At 50.5% G+C, this 18,815-nt stretch overlaps 3 protein-coding genes across 4 annotated transcripts in view; 1 reads left to right on the top strand and 2 right to left on the bottom strand.

Annotated features, from left to right (window-relative positions):
• The window catches only part of FMNL1 (formin like 1), a 55,821-nt gene extending 52,711 nt beyond the window's left edge, over positions 1-3,110 (top strand). The window contains 3 exon segments of the mRNA XM_020997339.2: positions 946-1,053; positions 1,485-1,605; positions 2,455-3,110. Of these exon segments, the coding sequence (XP_020852998.1) occupies positions 946-1,053; positions 1,485-1,605; positions 2,455-2,558 (333 nt within the window). The 3' untranslated portion in view covers positions 2,559-3,110.
• A 90-nt stretch (positions 3,111-3,200) lies between these two features.
• On the bottom strand, positions 3,201-3,988 carry LOC144457688 (uncharacterized). Its single transcript, XM_078155752.1, has 3 exons — positions 3,732-3,988; positions 3,440-3,598; positions 3,201-3,346 (listed from the first exon to the last, which is right to left on the bottom strand). Exons 1-3 carry the CDS (start codon positions 3,985-3,987, stop codon positions 3,201-3,203), a joined length of 561 nt encoding a protein of 186 aa, XP_078011878.1. The 5' UTR covers position 3,988.
• Positions 3,989-4,125: 137 nt separating this feature from the next.
• SPATA32 (spermatogenesis associated 32) lies at positions 4,126-16,859 on the bottom strand. Of its 2 annotated transcripts, XM_078155954.1 has the most exons (11): positions 16,738-16,859; positions 13,779-13,833; positions 13,049-13,474; positions 12,579-12,633; positions 10,980-12,073; positions 8,169-8,220; positions 7,397-7,434; positions 7,049-7,131; positions 6,499-6,642; positions 5,867-5,938; positions 4,126-4,362 (listed from the first exon to the last, which is right to left on the bottom strand). In XM_078155954.1, the coding sequence occupies exons 1-11, from the start codon at positions 16,748-16,750 to the stop codon at positions 4,139-4,141; spliced, it is 2,256 nt and encodes a 751-aa protein (XP_078012080.1). In that variant the 5' UTR covers positions 16,751-16,859; the 3' UTR covers positions 4,126-4,138. The 2 variants fall into 2 exon arrangements, with proteins under 2 accessions (XP_078012080.1, XP_078012081.1); XM_078155955.1 differs by lacking the exons at positions 4,126-4,362; positions 5,867-5,938; positions 6,499-6,642; ... (1 more) ...; positions 7,397-7,434; positions 8,169-8,220 and adding an exon at positions 9,914-10,197.
• Positions 16,860-18,815: the final 1,956 nt, after the last annotated feature.

The following is an 18,815-nucleotide window of genomic DNA, read 5'->3' as shown; positions in this document are numbered from 1 at the left end:
GTTTACTAGAGGCTCTGAGCCTTATAAGACTAGCTAATAGCTAGTATTTTAGAGCATCTTACTGTTTGTAAAGTACTTTACATTTACATGTACATATATAAATGTATAAAACAAATGTATAATGTGAAATACATATGTATAAGTATATAATTTAATCTTCATGATAACTGTGAGGAAGGTGCTATTATTATCCCCATTTTATAGAGAAGAAAACTGAGGCTGAGAGGGTTTAAGTGACTTGCCCAGGGTCACACAGGTAGTATCTGAGGCAGGATTTGGAGCTCTAGTAACACAGCTGCCTATCTGTAACATGTGTCACCTGAGCCATCACAAAATAAATTTGCACAACGCCATAATATTTTTCCATTTGTTCTGCATTTTGACACTGTAAAGAAAGCTGGCTTTGCATTTTTTTTTTGCTGCCTATTCCTGATTAAATGAAACTTGTAAATTCAAAAAAAAATATGCACAGCTGTGTTGTATTTTTGTCATTAAAAATACAGCCATTTTTAAAAAAAATCCAGCCCCTGGGGGGCAGCTAGTTGGCACAGTGGATAGAGCACTGGCCCTGGATTCAGGAGGACCTGAGTTCAAATCCAGCCTCAGACACATAACATTTACTAACTGTGTGACCCTGGGCAAGTCACTTAACCCCATTGTGTAAGCCAAAAAACAACAAAAAAAATCCAAGCCCCTGGTTATGCCCTGCCTACCCCTAGTCCTTCCTCTGCCTTCTGCCCCTGCAATGCCAGGCTCATTAGGGGTTAGGGGAGGGAGGCTGGGCCTGTATTCTGGGAGGGAGCTACGGTGGAACCCTACTTCTGGCTGAAGTTCCTGGAGGGCCAGATGGCTGGGCAGAGTGGATGCAGGGATCCTGCCTAGAGGGGGTGCTCTGTGTGTGGGGGGAACGGTCATGTTGAGTTGACCATGGCTACCTCCTGCCAGAAAGCTGAGCAGGAGGTGGAACAGTGGAAGAAACAGGAGGCTGCAGCCCAGGAGGCCGGGGCTCCCGGGGCTCCCATCGCAGGCGAAGGGGAGCCTGCAGTGCCCAAGGTAAGGCATGATTCCATGCTGCTTGGGTGTTGAGATGCTGGATTTCTTTTCTTTCCTCCCTGCCTGCCCCCCATAACCACAGCTGGTCTCCGTGGGGACATCATTTCACTGCTTGTCTATTGGGGGGGGGCGGGCAATGTGCCCTTATGTAGCCTAAGGAGACCAAAGTCTACACCTGCAAAGTGGTTTTCCATTGCCCAGGAAGGTCTTCAAGTATTTGCTGTGGGGATGAGGCTGTCTAGTGTCTCTTCCCTGAGCCTCCCTCCCTCCCACCCATCCCAGCCCCTCACTGGATCCCCCTGGGCATTCCAGTGGTCACCACCTTCCCAGCTGCGTCCCTGAGAAATGGGGTGTCTGGGGTGGCTGGGGATTGGAAGGAGAGGAGGAGGCCCAGATGGTCAAAGCATGCCTCCCCATCACCTCTGATCCAGTCCCCTACCAAGGCCCGAAGGCAACAAATGGACCTCATTTCGGAGCTGAAGAGGAAGCAGCAGAAAGAGCCGCTCATTTATGAGAGTGACCGTGATGGGGCCATAGAGGACATTATCACTGGTGAGAGGGGGGGCCGGTCACTAGGGGAGGGAGGGAAGAGCAGCCTGGGCTGGACTCTGTCTCTTTGCTGTCTTTCTCTGGTGCCAGGGCAGCCATCTTCTTCCACAAATTCAGGAGAGGACGGGGCCAGCTCCTGCATGCTCTCCCCGAACCCCTCATCCTGCCATGTCTGGTTGTACTTTACACTGCTCTGGCTTCCTTTTCTTCTTCCTCCTCTTCTCCCTCTTCCTGGTCCCCACCCCTCCCCCTCACCTCAGTGTTGAAGACAGCGCCCTTCACTGCCCGCACGGGCAAGCGGACATCCCGACTGTTTCTGGAGGCTGGCCTCAGTGACGAGAGCCCCCTCTAGAATCCTACCCCCACCCTAACCCAAGGTACCTGATGGTTGGGGGAGCCGGGGGAAGCTGACCCCACCCCTAAACAATGTGGCTTCTGCCGTGGCCCAGCTGTCCCCTTGGTTTTGGGGAGGAGGGTAGCAGATGTCACAGCTCAGGTCTCGGACTAGGTAAACAGGACCCCTGGTCCTTCACCCCACAGGCATGCTTGGGGTTGGGATGAATTAGGGTCTGCAGAATTCTGATCTTGTGTCTGAACCTGAGCTCCACCTCCTTGGCTACAGAGCTAAGCAGCAAGATGTCTGGACTCTGGGCTAAGTTTGCAAACTTCCCAGCAATGAGGGAGAATGGGAAGGAGGGCTCCCTGGGGGTCGTGACATCTCATGGATGACTTCGGTCTTGGTGGTAGTGAAGGAGCCACGAGACTGGGTGGGATGGAGTAGGGAAGAGAGAGAGAAAACTAGCCTATAGCCAAAGTCCAGAACTAAAGGTGTCTGTGTACCTCTCTCAACAGATCTTCGGAGTCAGCCATACCGAAGGTCAGATACAGGTCGTCGGAGTGCCCGCCGAAAGTCCCCTGGCACCTCCCTGCAGATGACCCCTGACCTTGCACTGTAGCCCCTGGGCTGCTGGAACCCCTCCCTTCCTCTTCTCCAGTTTCCATGGACTCCTGGAAATGGGGCCACCCTAGGTCAGAGTCACCTGTACGAGCAGGGACATGTCAGCTCGTTCACGGGGAGCCCTCTTTCCCGTTGCTTAGGAGAGCAAATGACAATCATGAGGAAAGGGCTGGAAATCATGCTCATTTTCCAGCTTGCCAGGATCCCCCCAGGTTGCCTCCTGGGGACAGCCTTCTATAGATGCACTTCTTCTTCTTACCACAGAGGGGCAGCAGTCCAGATCTTAGCATCACAATGAGGAAATGTTCCACCACCATCCCCCAAGATATCAGGTGCTGCCTCCCTTTTACCTTTCATCAAGTAAGCCATGCTCCGATCCCAGAAGGGTGGGGGCCGGCATCTATAAATTATGAAATGCCTCCCCACTTTTTGCCCTTGGCCTGGGGTAGGGAGGGTGGGGTAGGAAATGAGGATGGGGGGAGGGGAGAGGGAGAAACCCCAGGGACCTTATTTTTATACTTCAAACTGAATAAATGAATTTGGAAGATAACTGTGTTCTTTGTGCCAGTCTCCATCTCCCCCCTTCTCCCCACTCTGGTGAGGATGCAATTCAGGCCACTAATTTCTCTAAGGAAATGTTTTATTGGTAATCATTTGGTAAAGAATGACTCTGTGGGGTAGGAGGGGGTGGGGAAGGGAGTTGGCTCTGGACCAGGGTGGGTGGGGACGGAGCTGGTCCCAGCTCTGCAGTCCCGTCTTCTGACTGTGGTCGCTGACCTGTGGGCTCTGTAAAGAAAGGAGCAGGATTGGTATCAGGGGAGGTGGGATGGACGCTGGGCACAAGCCAGCCAGCCCCCTCCCCTCTCCAATTACTTTTACCTGGAGCCCGTGGCCGAGGTGCCTCTCGCTGAGGCGGCTTGGGTTTGTTGCAGGGCCTGGCCAGGGTGGAGAGTCGGGGACCTCTGCTTCGATTCCTCCTTTCTGTCGACTGTGCCCGAGAGGGCAGGTTGGGGACCTGGGAGTAGGGGCCTTGGACATCTGGCCAACAGGAAGAAGACTTGTTTTAGTGCTTCTCTCCCTCAAAAGCGGGCTTCCCCCTTCACCCGGAACCCCCTTCAGCCGTTCCCCTCCCATGCCGACTGCTCCCCTGTTCACTGTGGAAGATCCATACTCAAGTCCCGGAGGTTATGCAGGGATCGGGCAAGTTGCCGGTTGTTCAGGCCGGCCAGGCGTGTGGCCTGGCAGAAGAAGCTGAGGCCCGTGTGTGATCGGGATCGGTAGCTTCGGTTGTGTTTGTGATTCAGGCCCTTCCACCAAGCGCTCATTCGCAACACTCTCTGCTTGTCTGTGTAGTAACTGGGGGAGGTGGGATATGGGGTGGGGAGGGCAAGCAGGAGCAGGCCACCAGGCAATGGTCCCCACCCCATCCCGGGCTCTAGATTCCTTAGGGGATCTGGGGTAGTGGATAAAAAATGGCACCACCACCATCCCCAGAGGCCATGGTTGTTGGCACTATGCCCTAGGTGCCCTCCCTTCCCCTACTGGGGGTTTTGAATAGTCAGAGTAGGGTAGGAATAGCTAGGAAATCTTTAACAACTTTGGAGAATATGGGGAGGGGTGCTCCAGACAGAAAAAGGGCCTTGTGCTTGGGGAGGGGAGGAGGTGCCTGGGCCCCGCACACCTCACCACCTCCGCCACTGATTTGGGGGACAGTGCCCCCTGACCCACAAACTTAGACATCATCTCGAAGAAAAGCGTTTCCAGACCATGGGGATCATTGATACGACTGTTTCTCATCCGACCTTTAGGTGTATTAAATCAATCAACATGCATTTATTAAGTGCCTGTTACATGCCAGACACTGCTAAGATACAAAGATAAAAATGAAATGATCCCTGCACTCAAAGGGCTTATAATCTGTTTAGGAGACATATACATGTGAGCAGGTACAAAATACAGGATGTCCCAAAAGTCTTAGTGCAGTTGTGTAACAAGGTAATTTTGGCGTGGGAAGGCACTACCAGGTTGGGTTGGGATGGGCATCAGGAAGGAGTTGAGTTATGATGGAAATAAGTTTATTCTAAGAGATGGAGATGAAGGACTGTATTTTAAGCATGGAAGAGTTGTGCTGGCAGGAAAGAGAGCATGTGAAAAGGTAAGAGATAGAATGTTGTATGAACAGCAGCAAGAAGGCTTCTTCAGCTGAATCACAGTCTGAAAGTTTGAAAGGCTGTAACAGGTATTTCTATTTGAATCCAGAGGTAACAGGAAACTCACAGCTTTTTGAGCAGGGAAGTGACATGATCAAATGGGTGTCTTAAGAGCATCACTTGGGCAGTTTTATGGAGGATGGATCGGCAAGGGGGGAGACTTGAGGCAGGGAGAGAAATTATGTTTGAATCTTTTAGGCAAGAGTTGATAAAGGCATGAACTACACAGTGATGACCAGGTGAGTGGTGAGAGAAAGGGGATGGATTTGAGAGATGCTCTACTGATGGATGTGCCAACCAGAGGAGTCTAGGATGACTGTGAAGTGGCAAACCAGGTGTCTAAACATGGGGGGTGGTGCTCTCAACAAAAGTAGGGGTGTGGGGAAGGGATGGGGAGTTTTGAACATGCTGAGTTTGAGATGTCTGTGCGACCCATAGGCAGTTGGAAATATGGAACTGGAGCTGCAGAGAACGACTAGGGGTGAATATATAGATTTGAAAGTCATAATTAAACCCAATGGGAGAGGAAACAGAGAGAGATAGAGACAGGAACAGAGACAGAGAGAGGAGGGAAAGGCGTAGGGAGAGAAACAAGCGGCAGAGAAAGGATGGTCCAGGACAGAGCCCCAAGGAACACCCTGGATTTCTGGGGAGGATACAGAAGATCCAGTGAAGGAGACTGAGTTGTCACAGGTGGAAAGAGAACCCAAAGAGATCAGTCACAAAAAATCCAAAGGAGAAAGGGGATTCAGGCAGAGAGGGTGGTCAACAGGGTCAAAATGCTGGAGAAACTGAAGACTGAGAAAAATCCATCAGATTTGGCAATTAAGAGGATCCCTAGAGTCCTCTTGGAGAGAGAGCTGTTTTAGCTGAGTGAGCTCAGAGGCCAGATGACCAGAAGTGAGAAGAGAAAGTGGAGGTATGGAGCTGTAGGCAGCTCTTTCTAGGAGTCGGGCTGTGACAGACAGGAGAAATACAGGACAATATTTTTAGTGACTAGTGAGGTTTTTTTTTTTTTAAGGATTTGGGAGTGTGGCAAGCTTTAGTTTTTCCTCTCCCGGACCCCACTATCCATAAAAAAAAAATGCCTCCTCACCCATGCATTGGGCAAAGCGGTGATTGTCTGTCAGGATCCCAAGGAAGTCCTCAAAGTCAACAGCTCCATCACCTTGGAAGAAGAGAAATCTTGTACCTGTGTTTGCTCAGGAGTGTTTGAGAGCAGGGAGAGAGCTGGTACATCAGGGTATGGGTTTGTGCTAGGTTCTGAGAGAATCACACTAAAACAGAAATGCCTTTTGCCCCTGGGGAGGGGAAAGGAGGGAGGGGGTTCATCCATCCTCAGAAGGGAGGCTCAGGGTCCCCGCTCAGGGTCCCCACTCAGGGTCCCCACCCAGGGACCAAACAACAGCCTCCAGCCATAAAGCAACAGTAAAATGTAACATTTCCCATGCCATAGTTCATTGAGTGAAATCAATCAACAAACATGTAAGCACCTATTACTACCCCCTTCTGTGGCCTACAAGTTTGTGGGGGTAATAGAGGAAAGACAGGATGACCGTAGGGGAGGAGAACAGGGATAATTAGGAAAAGCTTTCCGGAGGAACACCTGAAAGCAGGGAAGGATTAATTTAGTAGGCGAGGGGAAGAGAAGAAAAAGTAAGGTGAGGGTATAATGAGAGACTGGGCTGTGGGAGCTGGTTTTGTGCAGAGCCCTGTGGGCAGAGGTACCATCCAGGTCGGCCCGCCGCAGGGCCTCACACACTTCCTGGGGGCTCAGCTGGATGCCAACAGTCCGTAGTGCCCCCTTCATGCTCCGCATGTCCAGCTTGCCCTGGGAGCCCGGTTTAAACAGTTGGAAGACATCCTGGAAGGCTGTTGGGGGTGGGATGGGGATAGTGGGGGGGAGTTTGTGCCTTAAAAACTTAAAAATTGTAAGGGGAAGGGCAAAGGGGAGAGAGGGTTGGAGCAGGGCATGGGAAGGGTCAGCAAGTTAGGTCCCATTTTAAATAAACCCAATGAATGAACACCTAGATTTATACAAAAGGAGAGCCATTCTTCCATTGACAAAAAGGTTTGCTGCATAATTACTTTTTTTAAAAAATGACCTCACCTAATGCCTTAGAATTACCAAAATGTGGCTTATGCATAATTCTTTATAGGTGGTTCTATTACTTTCCACCCCAGCTGGGGACATCTAGCTGTCTTCTCCATCCCAGGGCCTAGATTGGCTTAAGCCTTCCTTCCCACCTGTGTTCCAAATGGAAGCCTCTCCCCTCACCTGCCACCTGCCTAGAGGTCAGGGGATGCTCATACTCGGCAGGGATGTCCACTGGTGCAAAGAGGCTAGAGAGGTCCCGTCTCCTATTGGCAAGAGGGCTGTCAATCCTGATACCCAAGTATAGCCTTACTATAAGTGAATGCTTTTCCATTTTCCCCTCCTATCCCCTACCACACCTCCAAATAGATTTTTTGTCCTGGGGTTCACCATCAGTCAGCCCCCAACTACTGCTAGTTGTCCCACTCTAGGGACAGGAATCTAGGGAAACAAAGTCCCTCCCCATCTTTCTGAAGCCTACTCTCCCTTCCCCCCACCCCCACCCCCATACATCAAATCCCCAGCCCTCACCTCTGAGGCTTGGCTCCTTCATCAGGCCTTCCCTGAACCTGTTAGGCCAAAAGTTCTTTCTTCACCTTTGGGGTTAGATCTGTTGGGTCTTTCCCCACCTCAGCCTCCAAAGACCCTGGGGCCATCTGGGACAACAATGTACTAACCAATAGTCCACAGGAACCCTTCTTGTCCTTGGCCTCAAACCTAAACCCTTAAACAAAAGTGGTCCCTAGCACAAGGGTGCCTGACTCTGCTCTTCCCTGGGTGATGAGTTAGAAGATTCCAAATTCTGTCTCTGGCATGGGGTTTTGAGGCTGGTTAACTCATCAACTCTGAGCCTCTGTCCTCATTTCTCAAACAGGTCTGGGGGTGGATCAGATGACCATTTTGGCTGTAAATCTTATAAAACCTCCTCCTTCCCACATACCTCCCCACACAATTCCACTCAATTTTGTTTCTAATCCTAAGGAAAAGTCTTTTGAGTCTCAAAGAGCAATGGCTGTTGTGTCCTTAGGGGGCTTATGGGGAAGGTGCCGAATGACCCTAATACCCCTTTCCCCAAAGTGTAGCCATGACTGTTGAGTCATGGCGGCTGAGCCAGTGGAAGTCCCATCTCTCTTTTGGTCCACTTTTCCCATCTGTGTAGTGTGCCCTCTTGGGGGGACCCACGTTAGGAAGGTTGTATGGGAAGGTGTACTCTGCCTGAAGTCTTGAGAAGTTTGGAGAACAGAAGCGCTCCATCATTATCTTCAGAGGAGAAAGGGAGGTGGTGGGAGGAACGAAACCTCACCTGTACCATTTCTGTATCACTGTGGATCTCCTGGTCCTCTGCTGGTGACCACCTGCAACATGGATTCATAAGGACCCCAGAATTAGCAAAGACCTTGGAGACCATCTAGGCCAGGGGTTCTTAACCTTTTTTGGTGTCATGGACCGTCTTTGGCTATCTGATGAAGCCTAGGGATATACTTTCTCAGAATAATGCTTTCATATCATTGAAGGGGAATGCCAAATTTCAGTTAGAAATGAGTGAAAATAATAATGTTACTTGTTCAAGGTCACATAGTTAATCAGTGGCTCCTTAAAACCAGGGCTCTTTACATCATACCAAGATGCAGGGCCTCTCCACCCCCACCCCAATCTATCATGATCCTGGCCCTCTCTGCCACCAAAAAACAACCCAGAGAGATGAGTCTGGGCCAGGGGGAAGGAGCCACTCCCCTGCTCTTCTCTGCTCATGTCCAGCCTCTGAACCCTCCCAATCACTCACCTCTGAATTTCTTCCTCTTCCCCCTTGCTGGCTCATTTTCCTTCTTTCGACTTCTTGTCCCCTTCTTCCAGGTCTCTCTACCCTACTCCTCTCTCTCTGCTACCTCTCCCTGCCTTCCTGTGCCATACACCGGCTCCCAGAAATCTTTTTTTTTCTTGGTTCCCTCTCTCTTCTTTCCTTCTCCTTTCATTCCTTTCCCCCTTCCTTCCTTTCCCCCTTATCTTTCCTCCAGCTTTGGGGCTGCAGCAAGATCTGCTCAGCCCTAGGATCTAAGCACTGATGTCTCCCTCAGTCCCATGGACCCTGTTTCCAAGGAAGTTGAGTCCAGATGGGTATTTTGGCAGTTTCTGAGGATTTTTAATCCTAAAGCCAAAGTCTCTGAGACCCTAAAGAAGCTAGCCTACCCCAATCTAGAACTCTACCCTGCCCCAAAAGGAACCTCCCCTAGGGCACCAGCCTCAGGGGGTAGGGATGACCTTCCCCTCCATCACAAGCAGCTCAGGACTTTTCAGCTGAAGTGGCATGTTCACTTTAAATCCTCTTCTCAAAATAGCCAAAGTATAAATCATAAGATCATAGCTTTAGAGCACTGAGTCTGACTCCCTTGTTTGCCTGATGCCTGACGCGCAGAGGTTGGTTCAAGGTCATACCAGGAATTCCAGTGTTGATCCTTTGACTCTAAATCCAGTACTCTTTCCCCAAATTCATAAATCAATAACCTACATAAGCCCTTGAGAAGTAGTGGGAAGAGCCACTCCCAGAAAATTTTGGTCATCACTAGTCCCCACCTAAGGAGACATCCCTGCTATTCAAATATCCTAGCAGGTTTCACATTCCAGGCCGACGGAGGGGATTGCCTCTATTCTGCCCACTGATTTCTTTCTTTTTTTTTTTTTTGTGAGGCAATTGGGGTTAAGTGACTTGCCCAGGGTTACACAGCTAATAAGTGTTAAGTGAACTCAGGTCCTCCTGACTCCAAGGCCAGAGCTCTATTGACTGAGCCACCTAGCTGCCCCCTGCCCACTGATTTCTTTTACAGACTTAGAAACTGAAGCCCAGGAGGGAGCCTCCTTATCTATCATCCATAGAGAAAGCCACACACTGGACCTAAAGACCCTCAACTTAGGGGCGATCTACTAAGAGTGCTGCCATGTTCATCCCTTGTCATTTGGGGCAGCGGGGCCAGTAGTAAGTTTTGTGCAGGAGGAAGTGACTGCAGGCAGAGATAGAAGCAATACTAGCCAGGTGGGGCCTAGGGGAAGCTCGTGGTAGGGGAAGGGAAGTGGGGAAGGGCTCCCTAAAAACATCCCCAAAAACTAAAAAAAGATCAGAAAAAAAGAACATTGCGACTGGAAAAGAGCAAATGGGAGCTCAAGGCTCTCTCTATCCAGGAGCGTCAGGACAAAAAAGCGGAGCCGGTGGGGTGAGCCACCACTGGAGGGTTTTTATTGATCTTTGACTAAGCATTTTTAGGATATGATGTGAGGGTGACAGCTTAAAAAGTATATGTAGGAATAGTGGGTTCCCACTTCTGGCTCTTGACCTCGAGCTGCAACATAAGAGAGACAGAGTCACGGGAGGCCCAGGCCCTTGCCACCACCACAGGAGAGAAGGGCAGCCTCTCCTAGCTGGACGCAGTGGGGGGTTGGTGGGAGGGAAATGGGGGAGTTAATATCCCCCTACCTCCAAGGCTTTTGGAGCCGGCTGTCCATCTGTGTCAGTGTCTGTTTATTCCCACGAAGCACTGGGAGAGGATTTGCTGGTCGAGAGGCTCTGCACCCCCCTCCATGCACTCAATGGTTCCCTCCTCACCCTAGAGGCCATGTGTATTGTAGTCAACCCTGGCCCACGCAAGAGCCAGGCAAGAGTCTGGGGGTGGGGTAGGGGAAGGAATCTATCCATCTGGGCCAGGGGGTTCTCTTTTAGGAAGAGGTCTGAACTCCATGGAAATCATTACCCTCTCTCCTCATCCACCCCTCATAATATGTGGAGCAGCTGGAACTCTGGGCCTCATTGCCCTCATTCTCCCTGGTTCCTTAGCTACCATCACCTTGTTCCCCACCCCCACCCCATCCCCACCCCTCACCTCCACCACCTCTGCTGTGATTTCTATGTAGCATCATTCTATTTCCATGCCCCTACCTGACCTTCCATCTTCTATCCCTTTTCCCCTTCTGGAGGGGGTGGGGTAGTGTTATGTATGTTCCCATGTGAAAGGAAATGGACAATTCATCAAATCCTCTTCTGTTCTTCCTCCCCAAAAGAACACAAATACATACATATGTACAAATGAGGTCTTGAAGGTTGGGTGGGAACTAGGATTCTACTTACTCTTTCCAAGGTCCCGATGACAGTGGAGCTAAAGATGGAGACTGGAGAGGGTTAATTTCCCCTTCCATGGATGCTCTTTCTGAGGCTGCCTTGGTCATGTTCAGAGCATAGCCTGGCTTCAGTGAGGCAAATTCCTGGCTGATGGACTTCTGAGGCTCCCCTGCTTCTGGTGGCTTCAGGAGGGGTAAAGGTGAGACTGGCTGCTCAGTTGCTATGGAAAGGTCTGTGGTCGATTCTTGGGTCATGGGTGACCTGGAACTCATTCTCAGCCCTAGGGAAGACTTGCAGGAAATCAGAGCTTTGCAATCAGGTATCAGCTCTGTGGAAGAGGAATTGTAGGAGGTCACAGTACTAGAAACCAGTGCTGGGGGAAGGCTGGCAGAGGCTGGACGAAAGTCTAGCATTCTGAAGTCCAGTGGCTCCGAGAATTTAGCAGACAAGTTTCGGGAAGATAGCAATTGAATTTCTGAGGGCGACCTTTCTGGTAGTAATGCTTGAATGGGGCTCTGTGGTGGGAAACCTTCAATGCCCAGGCTTGGGTGAGAGGTTTGAACTCTAACATCCTCCATGAACATCTTGGATAATTTGTTGCCAGAGAGCAGGCTTTCCTTGGAGGTTCTTCCTAAAGATCTCTGGAAAGGCCAGTCTCGCATTGGCAATGGGTGGTGCCCTATCCCTAATGGCTGCTTGAGGCGATGGTCAGACGCCTGTATCAGCTTGTCCATCTGGAACAGGTGCTTGGAGGTTTGCACAAAGACGGACCGGAACGTATGGTGCAGACCATCCTTCACTGGTAAGGGCTCCGGGCTCCGGGGCTCATGGGAAATGCTTAACTCCAACGTCCCCTTTGGTCCAACAGCTGTCTGGATCTGGACATTAACTCTGGGTCCCGGAGGCATGTTCCTCGGGGCCAGGTTGAATGCCAGATTGGAGGTTTGAACAAAGACGCTGACTGGGACAGGGACAGGGACTTCATCTTCTAGCTCTGACTCCGATTCTGGGAGCAGCTGAGGCTCTGGTTCCAGTTCGGACTCCAGCTCCGACTCCGACTCTACATCCTGCTCTGCTTCCAGGTCAAGGGTGTCATCTAACAACTGCAGAGGGCAAGAGCCCATGGGCCACCCTCCCTTCCCCAACACACACACACACACACACACACACATACACACACACACACACACACACACACACACACGTGTGCCAACAGTGCCTCCTCCTCCTCCTCCTCCCCTTCCCCTACCTCAAGGGTAGATCTGCTCACCAATCCCCCCACCACTTCTACCTGGTCTAATGCCCTGGTGCATTTCCTGTTCCCTCCTTGGGGCAAGTGGCCAAAGGGTAGGGATGATGCACATGTGGGGACACAGCAGGCAGAAAGGCCCTGGGAGCTGGGCAGCAAGATCTCAGAGTGGGCAAAGGGTCTAGGAAGGGTCTGTGGTCTAGGAAGAATGTCAACCCTTCTCCACGGATTCCACCAGTCAGTAGGAGAGAGGAGCTTTCAAGCTGGAAATGGACACTACCTTTGATTACCTCCCATCCCAGGAGACATGTCCCCAGAAAAAAGGGTCCCACCATAACAACAAATTGACTCTCTGTTACCTCGATGTCATCTTCCACAGGCTCAGGCTGGGGGTCAGGGTCGTGAAAGTCATCACTATTAAGAATAAAAAGGAAGGTCGTTGAGCTGGGGCAAGGAGCAACTGGGGTGTATGTGTGTGTGCGTGGGGGAGGGCGTCTAGGCTTCCCTGTTAAGTTTCCCGGGCGCCCTTGGGCCTTCCTCCTCTGCCACTTGCCAGGAGGCTGGGGAGAGATCTGACATCCTACATTGAAAGGAACCTACCCTGGCTGCCTGGGTGGGAGGGGGAGTGATTGACCCCGTAAGTTCTGGGTCTGACTCATCAAGGAGAAGGTAGCAATGAGATGAGACTCATCAGCTTTTGTAACCCACCCTGCCCCGCCAAGCCCACTTCCCACTGGGGACCCCTCGACAGGTCTGACAGCCTAAAAGGGAGGGAGCAGGTGTGCTCGGGGTGGGCGGAAGGCAGGATGAGGAGACTTCTTTAGCTCACCCTGCTTTTGTGCCCCAGTTTGCCACCGCCACTGCCACCACCAAAGACTTGTTTGGAGCTGTGCGGCTCTCTTCTTTGTTACCCCCCTCCTCCTCCTCCTCCTCCTCCAATTCCTCCTCCAATTCCTCCTCCTCCAACTCCTCCTCCAATTCCTCCTCCTCCAACTCCTCCTCCAAGTCCTCCTCCAAGTCCTCCTCCTCCAACTCCTCCTCTGCGACCCTCCTGAAATCTGACCCTTGCTGGCTTAGAGCGTTATAGCTCCCAAAGGACTTGGTCTTGAGGTCCTCCTTGTAGGAGAAGTCAGGGGGGTACTGGCAAGTTACCCCTGAAGTGAATGCAGATGTGTGCTCAGCACATCTATACTCATCATAGAAGGGGAGGCTGTGGAGTTGGTCCCCATCATTCCCTTTCCCTTTCAGGATCCTCCTATTAAGAGCAAAATGGGGTTTTGGCTTTCTAGCCTTGAGTTCCTAGTCTCCTGGGAAGCTTCCGATAATCACCGAAGGGATGGAGGAGAAGGCTTGGGGAGGGGCGTGCCCTTTTTTTCTCTTCTTCCCCCCTCCCCCAAGTGGTCAGGTTCAAATTTCTGGAGTGGTGTGGGGGGAGTGGAATGAGGAGGGGGGAAGGAGCAGTGTGGGGAAATAGGGCGGGACAGTGGGATGGCAGGTGATGTGGGTAGGGGGTGGAGCAGTGAGGAATAATAGAGGTTAGGTATGGGTCTGGGCCTCACTGTGTTTCCACGACCTCCACAGACTTCTTACTACAGCAAGGAAATCCATTGCCACCTAGTTAAAAATGGGGAAGATGTGAAAAGTCCATTGCAGAATGCTTCTAAGAAGGCGGCACAGCTGCTCCCTTATCTTTTAACCTTCTATCAGGCTCAAACCTATCACTCCCGACTCTCATCTCAAACCCATTTCCCACCCTTCACCCCATTTTTGGTCTCTGTTTTATTACTCTCTCTATCCTTTTCTGCCTCTCATCTCTACTCATTGACCCCATTTCATCCTATCTCCTATTCTTTCTCCCTCCATCAAATCCATCTTCCATGTCCATCTCATTCCTAGTTACTCCATCTCTGTCTGCCTCTCAGCTTGATATCTTTAAGGGGTTTATCCACTCCATCAATTATCCCTTTTACTGTATTGTATAATATATACATCCCTCCCTCTCAAACTTATAGAAGTCTTTGCCCACTTTAGGGCCTCATATTACACTCTCAGGCTTAGAGAAGTTTTTAACCTTAAAATACTTTTCTGAATTTGGCAGTCTGGTAATGCCTATGAAACTCCTCAGGATAATGTTTTCAAATGCATCAAATAAAATATATAGGATTAACCAAAGAAACCAATCACATTAAAATATAGTTATCAAAGTTCAAGGTTCCTAAGTTAATTAAGAACCACTGTTGTAAGCATGTCTTTTTCTCCCAAATGAATCTGAACATTTCCCATCTTCTCTCTCTGTCTCTCTCTGTCTCTGTCTCTCTGTCTCTGTCTCTCTCTGTCTCTGTCTTTCTCTCACTTTCTCTAGGCTCTTCCACACTAATGACACCTGCAGAACCACTGGAAGGTTTTTACAACCTTTTAATGATCTCAATCCAGGCCTCTCTCCTCCACTCGTTTTCCTTCCCCAGCCCAAGGTTTCTTCCCAGCCCCATGTTCATCCTTCTCCCCTTCGTTGTCCTGACATTACCCAATCCCAGAACCCTAACTCTAGTTACTTGATCTGGAAAGATGTCTAACAGTCTATACTAGATGTGTGTGTGTGTGTGTGTGTGTGTGTGTGTGTGTATATATATATATACATATACATATATATATATATATATATATATATATACACACACACATATATATATGTATGTATGGGTGGGGGAGGGGATAAGATAAATGTATGAGATCTTCAAAGGCAAAAATCAAATCTTGGGGAAAGAATGATCCCTGAGCAAGGGGAGACCCAAATACATTATTCTTTCCCCTAAGGTTTGTAAATTTTTTGTACGAGAAACTCTCCATCCCATGGTGGTGGTGGTGGTGAATTCTGCAAAACTTCTTCCCTCCTCCATAGTTATCAAAAGACAGTGGTGGGGCAGCTAGGTGGTGAAGTGGATAGAGCTCCAGAGCTGGATTCAGGAGGACCTGAGTTCAAATCCAGCCTCAGACACATAACACTTACTAGCCATGGATGATAAGTCACTTAACCCCATTGCCTAACCAAAAAACCAAAAAGACAGTGGGATCAGCTAGGAGGCCATGGAAGGCAGGGCTGGATTTTACCCCCAAGGCTGAAAGGCCATCCTGGGTTAATGGAAGTTGCCTTCTCTGATTGAATGGTCAGGTTGGCTAAGGGCTATGGAGAGGAAAGTGAACAAGCATTTATTAAGCCTCTATTATGTATGTGTCAGACACTGTGTTAAGCATTTTACAAATAATAATTTTAGATAATATCACACAAAGAGTGAGGCTGGTTTCTAGGAACTCTCTAGGACCAAAATGGGACTGAGTCAGGAGAATAGGAGATCAGAGACCAGGGGCCAGGCATCAGGATGCTTGGGCACCAGATCTTTAGAAATGTCACATGCCTCTAGTGTGTGACTGTATCCTAGTCTTTGGGTGAGGAGGGAAGAGGGACTCCTAGTCCCTCTGATTTCTGTGGTTTCTTCATGCAAATGAACCTGATTTTTGGTGGTGGAGGCAGTTGAGGGGGGTGTGGGGTTGGAAGGAAGAGAAAGAAGGGGCCAACCATAGTCCCGCTAGACTGGAGATGGTAGTAGTAGAGATCGTGAAGAAACATGCATACCTCCCACAACAACAACAGAAATCACGGGATTAGGCAATGGACTCTTGTGATTTTATCGGTCCATTGAGGAAACTCTAGTGATGCTGGTTGGTACCTTCTTTACTATTAGAGAGCTTCCTAGAACACAGAGAATTTAAGAGATTTGCCCAAGGTCTTTCTCGGCTCTATCTAAAGCCAGCTCTGACCTCTCAGAGGTCCCTTTTGGAATAGCTTCTGGTTTGCATGTTTTGTGTCAGGGTTTCCTAGATAACCCAGTCCTCCACAGAGTTTAGGAGAGACAATTATAGGTGATGGAGATGGAGGTGTATTTCACTGGGGCTTTGAAAGGGCATTTGGTGACCAATGCAGACGCTCCAGGAGGGGAGGGGGACTGGGATGGGTTCGCTAATTGACCTTTCATCATTGGAGGAGGGGTAAGATCTGCAGTGACAGCGAGTTGGGCTCAGATGGAGACTAAAAGGGTCGCCTGAGGGTCCCAAGTGTGTGAGGACAGAGCTGATGGCCTGGGGTGTTTCTTCCTGGGTCTTCCTCTTTCTTTGCTTTGCTCCCTTCCTAAAGGACGCGTGGAATAGTGGATAGAGATCTGGACTTAAAAATCAGGAAGATCTGAGTTCAAATGTCACCTCAGAAGCTTTAATATCTGTGTGACTATGGGTAAATCAAGTAACCTCTCTGTGCCACAGTAAAAAACAAAAAATGAGAGTTTGAAAGGCCGGACTCAATGGCCTGTGTCCATCTATCTAAGGGTCTTCCCAGCTCTAACTCCGGGATGGTCCTTTCGCTTCTAACCCTGCACTCGGGGGACGTCTTTGCGGTCCTGACCCCCTGGCTAGAGCCCTCGGTACCCACTTCCCTTGCCCTTGCCTCGGCGCCCCTCCTTCTCGCACCTGTCACCCCCATGCTGACTCCAGTGCCTGCCCCGAATCGGGGAATGGGCTGGTGGCTGCTGCTTGCCCCTCCGCTTCCAGCGCGGTCTTTGAATCCCCGCCGCTCCTCCCCTCTGAGGGCAGCGGCGGGGAGCCTGTGGCGTCACGGCTCACTGTGACGTCACACGGGTGGCTGGGGCCTGCGGTGGAAAGAGGCAAAAGGAGGTAGGGACGTAGGGGGCCCGGCCCTCGCTGCGCTCCGCGCCTTGGGATGGAGGGAGCGAACCCCGGCCGAACTTGCTTGGGAGGAGGAGGAAGAGCAGAGGAGGAGGAGGAGGAGAAGAGGAGGAGGAGGAAGAGCAGAGGAGGAGGAGAAGAGGAGGGGGAGGAGAACAGAAGGGGGAGGAGAAGAGAAGGGGGAGAAAGAGGAGAAAGAGCAAAGGAGGACGAAGAGAAAGAGAGGAGGAGGAGGAGGAAGAGCAGAGGAGGAGGAAGAGCAGAGGAGGAGGAGAAGAGGGGGAGGAGAAGAGGAGGGGGAGAAGGAGGAGAAAGAGCAAAGGAGGAGGAAGAGGAAGAGAAGAGGAGGAGAAGAGGAGGGGAAGGAGGAAGAGCAGAGGAAGAGGAGGAGGAAGAGAAGAGGAGGAGGAAGAGAAGAGGAGGAGGAGGAGGAGAGGGGGAGAAGGAGGAGGAAGAGGAAGAGGAGGAGGAGGAGGAGGAAGAGCAGAAGAAGAGGAGGAGGAGGAAGAGAAGAGGAGGAGGAAGAGAAGAGGAGGAGGAAGAGGAAGAGGAGAAAGAGCAGAAGAGGAAAAGAGGAGGAGCAGAAGAGGAGAAAGAGGAGGAAGAGGAGGCGGAAGAGAAGAGGAGAAGAGGAAGAAGAGAAGAGAAGCAGAAGAGGAGGAGGAGCAGAAAAGGAGCAGAAGGGCAGCCGGAGGAGGAGGATGCTTGGATGGAGGGGTGACAGGCAGGGAAAGAAGGAGATAAAGGCGCCCTGAGGCTGCCCCAGACCTGTTCAACTTTCTCCTTCCCAGCCTCAGCCTTTCTGGCTCTAGGGTGGATGCATGCCTCTCCTCACAAGAAAATACTGCTAGGGGAGGCTAGCTCCCTGGGGTGCTTGGTCCCACACACTAGACCGCTCCCAGCGTCTGTATTTTCTTCTAGGATCTCAAAGTACCCCGACAGACAGCTACCAACTCAGGGCTTCGGAAGGTGAAATTAAGCCTGGTTTTGGCTGGGCTAGCCTTTCACACCTTAGGGGCAGCTAAGTGGTGTGGTGGATAGTATTGTAACAGTACTGAACCCTACTCTAATCCTGCCTCAGACACTAGCTGTGTGACCTTGGGCAAATCAAATCCTCTTGATTCTGCCTCATCACCTGTGTGACCGACTCTTTCAGGGACCCCATTTGGGATTTTCTTGGCAAAGATACTAGAGTGGTTTGCCATTTCCTTCTCTAGCTCATCTGACAGATGAGGAAAATGAGGCAGAGTAAAGTGACTTGCCCAGGGTCACACAACTAGCAAGTGTCAGGCTGGATTTGAACACCAGGAAGATGCGTCTTCCCAGGCCTGGCAGACTCTGTGCACTATGGCGCCACCTAGCTACTCCTATGTGACCTTAGGCAAGTCATTTAACCTCAGCTTCTTTCCTCATCTGTAAAATGGGGATAACAGCACTTCTCTCCCAAGGTTGTGTCAAAGGAGACACAGTAAGTGCTTTGTAAACCTTAAAGAGCTATATAAATGCTATTATTTCTCCACGCACAAGCTCTTTTACTTCCCCTTTCCCTACTTTTGCATATGGAAATGTCCTCCACTTTTCCTTCCACTTGTCCTGTCCCTTGTCTGACTTTATTTGGCACCAAGTGGGTGACTGTCTGGCAAGACTAGTGCACCCCATGCTAACCTTACACATGGAAAAGTCTCCCGATTCTCCCTCCATTGTTTCCATAGTACTGTAGATGGGCTGCTGCACTGTAGCATTTCTGTTCCTGCCCCCATCCCCTATGACCATCCTAGATGGTTTCAGTCTCTGTGGACAGGAAACAAGGGTGTTGTGTGTGTGTGTGTGTGTGTGTGTGTGTGTGTGGTGTGTGTGTGTGT

This window comes from Phascolarctos cinereus, unplaced genomic scaffold (genome assembly GCF_003287225.1).
Source record: "Phascolarctos cinereus isolate Bilbo 61053 unplaced genomic scaffold, phaCin_HiC Scaffold_5;HRSCAF=322, whole genome shotgun sequence".
Classification (NCBI taxonomy): domain Eukaryota; kingdom Metazoa; phylum Chordata; class Mammalia; order Diprotodontia; family Phascolarctidae; genus Phascolarctos; species Phascolarctos cinereus.
Note: the sequence above shows the minus strand (reverse complement) of the source record. Positions and strands in the feature narration are given on the sequence as shown.